The 13,189-nt window shown below is 38.9% G+C and overlaps 1 protein-coding gene across 3 annotated transcripts in view; it reads left to right on the top strand.

Annotated features, from left to right (window-relative positions):
- AGPAT5 (1-acylglycerol-3-phosphate O-acyltransferase 5) overlaps window positions 1–11,411 on the top strand; it is a 51,262-nt gene extending 39,851 nt beyond the window's left edge. For all 3 annotated transcript variants that reach the window (XM_046648647.1, XM_046648646.1, XM_046648645.1), the window contains 2 exons: window positions 6,627–6,750; window positions 8,896–11,411. In XM_046648647.1, coding sequence (XP_046504603.1) covers window positions 6,627–6,750; window positions 8,896–9,121 — 350 coding nt within the window. In that variant the 3' untranslated portion in view covers window positions 9,122–11,411. The remainder of the gene's footprint in view (window positions 1–6,626; window positions 6,751–8,895) is intronic.
- Window positions 11,412–13,189: the final 1,778 nt, after the last annotated feature.

The raw sequence follows: 13,189 nt of genomic DNA, 5'->3' as shown, positions 1-13,189 counted from the left end.
TAAATCATATATATTTATGAACGTGTAATTCATTTTTAAAAAATAAGTAAGTGTACTCTACTTCACTACATTTACTTGATATGTTTTCCAAGTAAATATACTTGATATATTTTCAAGTATTTTTTATTAATCTGTAACAGTTCAAATTTCATTAGTTCTCAGTTTGGTATTTCTTGGCTGCCATTTTAGTCCTTTGGACTCGCCCATTATCATTAACTCAGCCTCTTTGTACCCAAAGTTGACACATAAAAATGGAAAGCTACGTGCATCCAAGGAAGGAGTAAGGATGGGGAGTGCTGGCCTAGTGATACTGAGATGGGCACTGATGGTCAGTGTTCATCTTTATATGTGTTTTTCACATAATATTTATGAAATTTAGTATCATTGACAAGAAAAACAGGTGAAGTATGACTTTTTCTTTTTTCAAATGTGCTAGGTTTTAGGGACCTTTGAGCTGTTATCTGTGTATGTATGTCAGATTTAACAATAAAAAGTAAAATTGTTAGTGAGCATAATGTTTTAAACATAACCCAAACTCTCTGGCCTGTGAGAGAAATTTAAACGTGAGAACAGGTGAACGAGGAGGCGTGTGGAGCCTCCGTCCCCTTCTCAGTGTGTCCGCTCGTGCTGTGGTGGAGAGAGCACTGGGCTTTATGCTCCACCCAGCAGCTGTTTGACTGGAGCTGACGTCAGAGTGCTTCCCTCAGTAGGATCTCTGGAAGGCAGATGTTCAAAATACGTTCAAAAGGCGTAAAGAGGAGCTCCCCAAGCAGGAAGTTTGGGAGAGAGGATGGCGGAGTGAGGCACAAGGGGGCTAAATGGTCCAAAAATTGACCGTGCTGGAGGAAATAAAATCTGAAACAAGAGTGATTGCCCTCATAATTGCCTTTAACACAGAGTAGTTGTGAAGTAGGAAGCTGAAGTTCTTTTTTTTCCATTTTAAATGTAATTTTTTGGAATATATTATACATCAAACAGTTTAAAAATTAAAACTGTGTAAGGCATAGTTGGTTTCCACCTTGTCCCCGTCCGCCTGGTCTGCCCCTTTCCTTTCCCAGAGGTGACCACTACTTAATTTCTTCTGTATCATATGTGGATATTCTTACTCTACCATTTCTCCTTTCTTATTAAAAAGGAAATGTAATAATATTTTTCTTTTTTAACCGTTGAAGGAGTCATTGACCTGTTTTTATATTTGAAAACAGACATGCATTTAATTGTTCAACAATATTATCATTAGTTTATCAAACATTGTTTAAAAAATGAGATTAAACATGTTTTTATTATGTATGAAAAACAGATATAATTCCCATAAGAACCTTTTTAAAATGCTGTTTTCATTGTGTCACCGTCTTGCTCATAAGATCTTGATGGCTTGGCTGTGTGCACAGGGTAAATACTCGCCTCTTTAGCCTGCCATCCAAGGACTCTGTCTTCCAGCCCGAGCTCCTCTCTCCCTTGTCCCTCCTGCACTGTGCTGAGAAGGGGAGCTGGTTTACTGCTGTTACAGACCTCTTCATGTACCTCCACGCAGGCTCTGTAATGGAAGGCTATGTGTAGGCCAGGCCTCATTTCCAAATGAAACCCCCTCCTTCCCCTTTGTTGCCCCCATCCAAGTCTGCTCCCCCTCAACCTCCGTGTCTGATGAAGTCTTTCCTAGTCATTTGCTTTCTAGCTCGCAGCACTTTCTCTTGCTTTGGCGCTTCCTGGCACTGCATGTGCCACAAGCATACGATACTTAGCGTATGGTAACTCTGTCTCCTCCCAGCTAGATCAGAAGAGCTTGAGGAAGCAAACCATTTCAGAGTTGCGTAGCCCAGGTTCCAGACCCAGCACCCCTCCCACGGCACTGCTTAGTCTACTACACGTTAGCTGACAGTGGCTCTGTGTGTTCATTACAGAATGTCTCTATTTTTGAAAGGGTTGGCTTTCCCAACTATCACACCCAGAAGCCATGTAGAAAATAAAATCTATCATTTCAATCAGTTAAAGATAAATATTTCTACATGGAAAAATATACTAGAATCAAATCAAAAGATTGAAGGCAGACTGGGAAAATATTTGCAACTTAGATCACAGAAAAAAGGCTAATTTCTGTAATGTATAAAGTGTTCCTACAAATTGATGAGAAGGTGACCGATAACTCAGTAGAAAAATGGGTAAAGTGTAACAACAGACAGTTCACAGAAAAGAATGTTCAACCTCATTCATTATAAGAAAAATGGAAATTAAAACATACAGTAAGATACCATATTTTTACTATGAGACTGGCAAACCTCCCTATGGCAGGTTTGGTAACAGGCCCTGGGGGTGAGATTAATGGAGAACAGGCCCTTATCTGCTTTGCTGTTAGGAGTACAGCATAGTAGAACCTCTGTAGAAGTTATCTTGGCAATGTTTGTCCAATTCGCGGATGCATTTACATTCCCACTACTGAGCCATTCTTCTGCACATTACCTGTGCACGTAAGAAATGATACCTGGTTTCCCTTGTTGTGTGTTTATTTTAATTGTGCGTTGGGACCTGTAGCTTGAAAAGCCCTGCTCTCATTATTATATAAGTTAATTGATATTATGCTTTACTTATAATCTAGTATAGATTAAGGCTCACTTTCAATTCTATGAAGTATAATGTAAGTTGCGTTAGGTATGAAATTCCGTGACTTAGAATATTGTAAGTACTTTGTGATTCTGTTTAATTGGTATTAAATATTATCTTCATACATAGTGGACTATCATTTAATATCCATATTTAATAGCCCAATTATAAAAACAATGTTTTTCCATAAAGTTGCTAGATTGTTCATTTATATGCCATAGGCCAGTGTTTCTCAAAGCATTGTAGGAGGATTATAGATGCATCAGAATCACCTGGGATGGTTGCTGACCGTGCAGGGCCCCAGCTCCAGTCTAGACCGCTGACAGGGCCTCGCTGCAGGTGAGGGCGGGAGCTGCAGTGCGAGTGAACTTGGCACAGATTCTGTGGTCACGGGAGTCCACGGCTGAGGCCTTAGTGAGGCCTCACATCAGCGAGATGGGCAGCAGGTCATGTCCTCTGGCTTTCCCATTTCGTGGTGTATTTCATCGTAAGGTGGCTGTTGATCAAAACCCCCGGGCATCCTCTGGTGCGTGGTTCATCTGGGCTTGTCATCGGAGTCAGAGTGCTTTCGTGGACAATGTCCATTGGGGGGGCGGTAAGAAGGGGCAGTTTGATTATAATTGACTTTTTCCAAATTCTCTTTCTAAACTGAGTGGTATGGGTAATAAATTGTGAGCTTAAAGAGAGTATTTGATATTCTATTGAAGCATTTTATATGACTCTAGGTAACTATTTTATTAATATTTTCTTTATGAGAATAAAACATACTTTGAGGGGAAAATTACAGGTAACCCACAAAAAGGGAAAAAGACTCCACACGCTCACCTGTCCAGATGCAACACCAGTTAGCAGTTTGGATGCTGTTCTCAGAATCTTCTTTTTATTATGCCTGTGTGTTGGAGCGTATATGTACCTTTATGTATTTAAAAACAATGAAATGGTTCATATATATATTGCTTTCTTTATAGCCTGCTATTTTGTGCTTAGTAGTGTGTCATGAACATCTTTACATGTCAGTACACACACTTCTGTAATTATTTTTTAAAGGCTACATAGTGTTCATTGATATGAATATATGCCTTACCTGCCCTCTTTTCTACTGTTGGATCTAGGTTATATTTATATATATGTATTTTTATATAAATATAGATAGTCTTTTTTCCCCCAGAGAAAGGTGAGGGGGCAGATGATAAGCTGACAGTCAGCAGTGTGGGAGCTGAGTGAGGACATAGCATGTGGAGGCCTCGGTTCAGCACAGGCCCATCATCTGCTCCCACTTTCTCTCCTGGCTGCTCATGCTGGGCTCCCCAGGCCCTGAGCAGACGGGCTCCGCTCCCCCAGGGGCTGGCTCTGTGACGTGTGTGGACACCGGGAAGACTTCCTGTAGTGCCCTAGCCTGTCAGTTTACTCTAGGGCTCCACCGGGAAAGTGACGATTAGAAAAGAAATGTACCTTCATTGGAGTATTTTTCCCTGTGTTCCCTAATATTATGGGATAATTTTCGCCCATGCAATATGAAATATGCCCCAACTAAAATAGTTTTTAGAGGGGCTAGCCCCGTGGCTTAGTGGTTAAGTTCGTGCACTCCACTTCGGCGGCCCAGGGTTTCGCCGGTTCGGATGCTGGGCGTGGACATGTCACTGCTCATCAAGCCACGCTGAGGTAGCGTCCCACATGCCACAACTAGAAGGACCCACAACTGAAAATACGCAACTGTGTACTGGGGGGCTTTGGGGAGAAAAAAGAAAAAAGAAAATCTTTAAAATAGTTTTTACAAATATAGATGCAAGAGCTCTGTTAGATATTAAAGTATTTGTTTTCCTGACTGCTTGTCCTTGGTGGTAGGGCCTCCCGAACGTCAGTTAGTGGTTATCTGATGGTACCTTAGGGCTCTGGTTGGATGCCTGACCACAGAAGTGGCTGATCTGGCTCCCCTACCAGCTACTCCAGGCCTTGGTCCTCTCTGAGCCTTAGTTTCTTCATCCCTATGAGGAGGTAATAGTACTCACCTACGTAGACTTGTGGAGATCAAGTGAAACAATGTAGATGAAAGTGTGTTAAATGCCAAAGTCACCGTGTAAATTTCAGGGGAAGAAAAGCCTAAAACACCCATGTAAGTTTTGGAGCTCCTTTCTCACAGTGTGAGTGCTCTTCCCTCCTGAGCTCCTGTCTTATTAGACGCGTTGCCGTCACATTCTGACCGCTTTAGTTCATACACATTTCACTTCTGACATTTAAAGTGCAGTCGGTTTCATTTCCTCACAGTCTGTAGCCATGCACAGTGCTTGCGATATCAAGGATAAATGCAGTGTCAATTGGATGATGACTTAATTATGGAAATGTTGAGGGGGAGATGTAGATAATTAAGTGAAGGTAGGAAAATTGATGTTAGAGTCTGCGTTTTTATGTATTAGAAATAGAAATAAGAGGGCCAAATGAGAAGGATATGCCACTAAAAAATTATGATAGCTAACATGTGGTGCAAACTCTGTGCTCTGCGTGCTCAGAGGACTCCCGCAACCACCTGCTGGGCAGGTGGGAACAGGGAAGAGGCCGACAGATCTGCCTGGGTTGACAAGGGATCGAAAGCCAGGCTGCCTGGCTCACTGTCCATGCTCTTGACTGACGCACAATTCTAAAAGTACTTAAGCAGTTCTTTGATTATTTAAATGACAATAGAACCTGAGGGAAATTAAGACAAAAATATTGAAAAGCTACAATCTTCCCTATTACAGTGTTTTTGCACATTTATCATCAAAGCCAGTTCACTCCTAAAAGTATATAAAAAATAAGATAATTTTTGATGCCCAAGATGCTGCATGTTACTACTACTAACGCTTGACGTCATAAGTAAAGAAGAGCAGTCGAAGAGAGTCCTTAGCGAAAAAGGGATGTATGTGGAGTCAAAAGAGTAGAGACTGCTTTAAGGAGAGGCTTAAAGGCTTTGTCAAACTGTGCAGCATGCCAGTCACCATCTCTTAGAACACGTCTTTGAACACATTGCAACTTGAGGGAGAAGGTCTCAGCCTCCTGCTTGCATACCCGCCTAGGGAACATAGTCTTCTCTTAAATGTCTTAGGAGTATTTCCTTGTTCTCCAAGGAATTTTAAGTATGTTAATATTCTCGGCTCTCCACAGAGCCACCTACAAAAAAGGGAGTTTCCAGGCTCAAAGTTCTTTCTTATCTTGGAATAAATCCTAGCCTCATCTCTTGTGCAACCCTGGCTGAAAAAAGACTGTCTGCTTTTGTCAAATTAGCATGTCTTAGGAGCTAGAGTTATTTAAGAGCACATAGCTCTTCTACAAAAGGAATTTGGTTCCTGAACCACGTATAGTCTGTTTTTCATGGCAAGGATCAGGAAAGGAAGGAGTACCAGTGAGTGGAAGCCAATAGCAAGTCAGAGAGGAAAGGAGCTCCCTCTCCCAAGTCTGATGTGGCCGAGTAGCAGTCAGCAATGGAGGCTCATGTGCCAGCTCAGGCACTAGGGATTGATGGGGATTAAGTGCCCCTGTGTGCCCAGTGCTTTGCCAGAGGGAACCAGACAGACTCCATCTCTGCCCTTGTGGGACTCGCAGTCCAGTGGGAACAGCAGTGACAATGTGTGACAAATGATAGGCTTGGGAATGGCAGACTAGTGGTCCCATGAAGATGATTGGTGGGTCTGATGGTGGTTGGCATTTGGGGACTCCTTTGGAGGGTGGGTATTTACTTCTAGTGAGAGTCCAACTTCCTATTCCTGGGCTGCCTATAGAGGTAAAAGCTGTTGTGTAGAGAGTAACGTTTGTACTATTGATTTAACTTAATGGCTTAGGGAATTGTGGTAGACTTGAAAATTACAACATACTCTTCTACTTCACCTTGAAACCCAAAACCACAGTTTATAGTCTTTATTTTCTTTTAACTTTGTTTTTTGATAAATAAGGAATCTGTACTTTTTCATCACTTAAAATTTTTTTACCTCATTTTCATTATAGTATAACTGTGAGTTCTAAAATAATTTTAAAAATGAAATATTTTTGTTTCTTAGAATTTCTCTGCAAAGAATGTCCAAAAATTCATATTCACATTGATCGTATAGACAAAAAAGATGTCCCAGAAGAACAAGTATATATGAGAAGATGGCTTCATGAACGTTTTGAAATAAAAGATAAGTGAGTAACAACAGTTCTAGCATTTCAGAAACTTTGGTTCAACTAAATTTCACTACAGTAAACAATTTGAAATGAATGTAAACACTTTTATGATCTTAGAATACTTTTTATAAACTCAAGTCAAATCTTGTTCCACGCATAATCTGTTTATGTTTTAAACTTCATTGTTACGAGTCACTGTAAAAGAACTGGTTGTGGGAGGCCTATCTATTTTCATTTACAGTATTTCTTAGACTACACTCTATGGTAAGATATAAAATTAAAAAAAGAGAAAGACACACACAAAAAGCTTTCTAGTGTAAGATGCCCCAAATCTGCCCTCTCAGGTGAGACAAGGTGGTGTGTTGTTTGAAGACTAGCCGTCCTGCGTGCAGTGTGTGGAAAAGCGGGGCTTTGGGAGAGAGGAATGAGTCTGATGTGCATGTGGAAATGGTCCCAGTGTATTTGTTGGAAGAGGAAGGGGCAGTTGACATTTTCATGGCCAAAATGTGTTTTTGCTGTTAGTATTTTTGGGCCTAAGCAGTTTCTGGGATTGACCTTGTGTTTGTCTCTGCTGATAACGTCACTTTAGAGCAAACAACCATGTTGGACCTGGCCAAGACCTCCTGCGAGGAAATCACAGGCATGTGGGAAACCTCGTGTGTGAGGCATGGCCTGCAGAGGTCCACTGAGTGGGTGGGAGTGACGGGCCACTCACTGCAGAGCGAGCTGGAGCAGGGGTGACATGGATAAAGTAGGTTAGTCTCTCTTTGATTTAGCACAAATTTCTAAAGGTAGAAATTTTAGGATTTTGTTTTCTTTTTAGGAAGGTAAAAAGGGGGTCTTAGGTTTAGATATGATATTTATAAATTGAATTTTCTTAGATGAAAACTTCAGGATATATTATTCATTTATTGTTTTGCTGTCAGTGGAAGTTTTATCCTTTCTGATGCATATCCTATTTTTTGAAAGATATGTTTTAAACATCTGTACTTTTTATCCTCCTTTCAAAAAAATGGATCTGTTAGTTTTCAGATGCACCATTTACTAAGACCACATTGAAAAGTATGGTTTTTTTTAAAGACTTAAGAAAATACTTCCCAAATTATATTTTATGAAATTTTACCCATGCTCTATTCTCCTAATATGCTGCTTCTTAAGAGACTGCCATTGTTCCTCCTTTCCTTGTTGTAGTACAGTAAAATATTTCCTAATTAACCCTCCTGGATTGACTTTAACAAGTGGAAATTATTTAAAGTGTACTGTGTTGAAATGAAACTTTATAACGTTTATAAACAAGTAGCTAAATTTTTGTATTTCATTCACTCTCAGTTGTACATGACATAATTTTTTAAACCAGCCCTTCAGTGCCACCCACTTTGGTTATAGAAAAAATTTAAAAAGTAAGATCTGTGTGTTTTAACGTGAAAATCTGTTCTCAGACAAAAGCCTGAATAGTAAATCTAATATCCAATATATTTTGTGTTGTAGTGTTTGTATATATTTAGGATGAGTCTAGACATTTTAAAACAGTGGTGTTCTCTGGAGAATGTGATTTATAAGGGAGTAGAAGGACTTACCCTTTTTGTGCTTTGTGTTTGAGATTTTTATATTGAGTATGTTCTAACCACATTTTTTAAATAAGCTGGGAAAACGAATTAATATTTTTTCCCTTTTTTACCTGCTTTTATAATTCCATGCCAATAAGGGCTTTTTTGGGAAACTTCGTGTATGTTATAAGCGCCGCTGATCTCTTCTTTGACTTCCACTGGAATGGGAGCTGTGGGAAGAAGGAAGACTAAAGACTGGGGAAGGTGGAGAAAGTCTGAGATGGTTATTACCCATGTGTGAGTCAGGTCGTCAGGTCGTTGCAAAATTGTAAAGATCTAAAGTTTAAAAAACAAAAACAGGCTCATAAAATTACTTAAATCCATCTGTTTTTATAATACAATTCGTCTACACTAATTATAGAACATATTAAAGATATTTGTAAAGTCTGGAAACTCCAATTAAACCAAGTTTCTGGTGTTTCCTTATTCATCTTTCTTTCTCAAAGACCTATAGCTTCTCCAGCACGTAATAGGCACCCAAGAGATATTTGTTGAATTAGAATATTGAAATGACTAAACCTGAAATTTTAAAGTTTTTTTTCCATTTTGGCCATAGGTTGCTTATAGAATTCTATGATTCACTGGATCCAGAAAGAAGAAACAAATTTCCTGGGAAAAGTGTTAATTCTAAACTAAGTCTCAAGAAGACTTTACCATCATTATTGATCTTAAGTGGTTTGACTGCTGGTATGCTTATGACTGAGGCTGGAAGGAAACTATATGTAAAAACGTGGATTTACGGAACCTTAATTGGCTGCTTGTGGGTTAGTATTAAAGCATAAACAAGCGGCTGTCTCCAGGCAGTGGAATGTGCTACGTGGGTTCTTATTGGCAGCCGCCCATTGCATCAAATTGTTTCCTGAATTTAATAAGAAGTGTAAATAAAGCCTTATTGATTGAACATTGGATAAAATAGAATTTCTGACTAAAGCCAATATGCTATTGGTCTTGGGCAAACATACACGTCTTACAACTTTAGTACAGAAGCTGCCGGAAAGGGAAAAGTAAACAGAGTTTATGCTGTACTTGATGTTTCCTGTGAACTAATGTCAACTTCTGAAGATTATTAGGATTGTATAATTTGTTATTGTTTTGTAATTCAGATAGCTGCATTCATGAACATTAATTTGCAGTATATTTCACTATATTTGTTATTTTCAATTTTTTCCAACTTGACTGGTCCAAACTCTTATCCCTAAAGTATTTAGTATCTTGCAGCTATGTAATATTTTGCTTTTTGCTTAATTTCTCCAAGACAATGAAAGAAATTGTATTTAAGTATCGAGAAAGATACAAGGAAAGGGGCAAGAAATGCTTGTGGGGAGGAAGCTCTGGTTAGTGCACGCTTTTATTGTGTCGCCTTATTAGCTGATCTCACTTACTGTATATTTGCAAAGTAGTTAACATTTCTAATATTTATTGAGACAGCTTACTTTGCACACCTTGTACCCTACACAAAAGAATAATGTATGACATGTGAGAATTAAGTTTGAGTTAAAATTGTGGCCCTGATGCATTGTAGCAGAACTTTAAATTGCCCAGCTTTTTGCAGTTTTAAGCTAAGCTCTTAGTACTTCGCAACATCTGTGCCATAAGGACTTGAAAACCTTAAGGTTTCCTGTTACTTTTTACGTCAAAATAATCAGTGTGTACCTTCGTTGGACCTGAGTCCACAGATATTTGAGGTGTTGGGAGCCTTCAGACGTCTGACTAGATTTTCTAGCCTGTGCCTTTTGCCTGTTACTCTTGGGTTTAGCAAGATATTTAATCCAAACGGCTTTTTATGTCCTCGTGGTCGGTCTCCACGGTGCTTGAGTTCTTCCCTCGGATTCAGCAGTGTGCTGCTCGGGGGCAGGCACAGCAGACTTGCAGCGAGGAAGCATGTAGCTGGAGTGTCCTGGTGCAGAGCTGAACTGTTGAAGCTCTGGTGAGTGAGCTCCACTGGCTGCGGCAGAGGCCGGTGAAACACAGGCTTGATCCATGAGGACTCGGTGAATTGGTTCAGTCACCATTAGTTTAAATAGGTTTTACAGTTAATCTGTATATCACCTCAAAACAAGGGCCGTGTTTTAGCAACCAAATCACACAATTTTCAGCCATGGGACAATATATCCCATGCAAGAGGACCTTTCTTAAAGTGCGACCTGCTCTGTTTTATGTTATAATTTAAACTTGATTGCCTGAGAGTCTTTTAAGATAACATTTCTGCTTACTGCTAATAGATTTTCTTGTAAAATTCTATCAGTTCCCCAGATGAAACACACCAGTTGAATCAGGATACACAAAATGAAAACAGTAATTAAGGGAAATTTTGTCTAACTGAATCTTCAGAACCAGAGAGTAAACCATTTCAAGCCACCCCTTTGAAGAAGTGGGTGGTCTGAATGGGTTTGTATGTGTTAGAATGTATCTGTGCACACGCACTTGTAGACACACATTCCCGCGGGGTACAGTTGGCCTAATGATGCCTGGGGGCGTAGGTAAAACTTCTGAGAAATGTTCTCATGCCAAATTGCAATTTTCTCTTACCTGTAAAGTGAAATTTAAATCAATTCATATCTTGTTAAATACTTTTTTTTAACAGTCCTGAAGTTAGAACCTATTTCTAATTAGATCAAAGTAAATGTAAGTTGTGTAACTTACTTTGAATATCATGGATATACCACTAGAGTTGTGTTGATTGTAATTGATTTTAAGAAGGCAGAGTGAACTGTGTAAGATCTCTTGAACATCATGTTCTTACAGCTGTCCTTATATTCTCACAAAAGGTCGATAAAATATTTATTAGTTTAAAAAATTTTGTATCAAAATATTTGGAAAATTAGAAGCTTCTTTTTAACATGTACTGATGTGACTTGAATTATTATTTTCTAAAATTAAGAGCCCTGTGTCTGCCTGTAAATCTTTTCACATGCTATCATTTTACCTTTTGTTTGTGTTATTGTTGATTTACAGCTTAGTTATTACTTAGTTTTTCTTTGTAAGAATGCCATCAATGTGCATGCTTTTATGTTTTTCAGAAAAGGGTGTGTTTGGATGAAGGTAAAAGAAAAAATAAAATCTTTCACTGTCTCTGATGTCTGGGCTTTTTAACATTTTGTGATTGAAGAATTCACCAACAGTTTCCTGTTACATAAAGTAGGCTTCTCGGCTGGCCCTGCATTCTGAATATGTAAAACTATAATAGTTTTTCTTGAGTATTAAGCAAGTTTTTAAAAAATACATTTTTTGTTGTTAGCTCTGTGAGTAATCCTGACTCGAGCCACCCTGTGCACAGCAGAGCAGAACCCAGCGCCATCCGCTCCCCTCCTGTGCTGTATCATAGGGTTTTCATGGCCGTTTTTTCACAAGTGGGTGGCCAGGTCCTTCTTCCTAGTTTGTCTGAGTCTGGAAGCTCTGCTGAAACCTGTCCACCATAGGTCACCCCGCTGGTATTTGAAGTACTGGTGGCATAGCTTTCAGCGTCACAGCAACACACAGCCCCCATAGTATGACAGCCGACAGACCCGGGGTGTGGTTCCCTGACCAGAAACGAACCCAGGCTGTGGCGGTGAGAGCACAGGATCTTAACCACCAGACCACCGGGGCTGGCTAAAAAATATCATACTGAAAATGGTGAAGCAGAATATTAGTTTGGTTATATGAACTCATCGATATATTTTATAAGATGTATGACCTGCATTAATTGCTTGACAATTCCGTAATCATTGGGATATCTCACTGAAACATGTCACATACCTAAAATTAGCCAGGTTGGTGAGTAAAGGGCCAATCTGGCTAGTCCTTACATCATACATACTAATGATTTCTTTCATTATTTCATTTCCATGTGATTTTTTTTTTTCATTTAGAGTGGTATCAATTTTCCTTTATATCCAGATTATTTAAGCTTTATTTTTTCCTTTGTAATATTACATGCTTTGTAATTACATTTACTGAATAGGTCCATGTTAATAAAATTAGCTAAATATATTGGCTATTATCTATAAAAGAATAAAAAAAGAAATATATATAAAATTTGCCCATCAAGTATAAGATGTAGAGTAACTGCCAGATATGTATCAGACTCACGTTTGAGAAGACGGAGAAACGTCTGTTATAATAATAATAGTATTTCATGTGTACAATTGCAAATGTAAAAATACGTTTTAACCTTAATAATATTTCTTCTTGAACTATTGAGGAAAAGATTGTCTTGGCAGATATTCCAGATGTCACCTTGTTGTAAGTTACATATCTTTGTTTATAAGGATTTTGGGGGTAGGAGGGTTGAGCCAGTTTTATTATGAGTTACACATACTTTCAGATTAAAGATTGGCTAACTTAGAATATTATGTTACCACTTAGTATATTTGGCATTATAAACAGGCGAACTTAACCTAATATCCAAGCATTAGAATGAAAATCAGTACTTGTTTCAAACTCATATTTGGAAACATTCAGATATTTTGGAGTGCTGCAAATATAATCACTGATTTATTTCAGTTTAGAGTAGTTATGACTTGGCATTATCCCTAAGGTTTCATTTGACACCTTTTCGACTTTGTGGATGATAAAGTAAATCCATCAGTTTTGCCCACTGGAGAGTGGTTCTTGGGGTAGTTGTGCATGGGGTCAAAGAGGCAAACACCTGCTTATGGTCGTGAACAGAAAGTTATTTTTTAGACAGCCACTCCAAATGGAAAGCTCCGTTACTTCTACTGTATTCATGAAGATCTGATATTTGAGGCAAACTCTCCATAAACGTTTGTTGATAGTGATGAGACAGGTCACTTATTCCATCCAAAGTAGTGGTGGGTCATGATTTCATATGTGAATATGTGAGAAAGACATGTTCTACAATTTTATTT

This window comes from Equus quagga, chromosome 22 (genome assembly GCF_021613505.1).
Source record: "Equus quagga isolate Etosha38 chromosome 22, UCLA_HA_Equagga_1.0, whole genome shotgun sequence".
Classification (NCBI taxonomy): domain Eukaryota; kingdom Metazoa; phylum Chordata; class Mammalia; order Perissodactyla; family Equidae; genus Equus; species Equus quagga.
The sequence above is the reverse complement of the archived record's forward strand: the minus strand, read 5'-3'. Positions and strand labels throughout refer to the sequence as shown.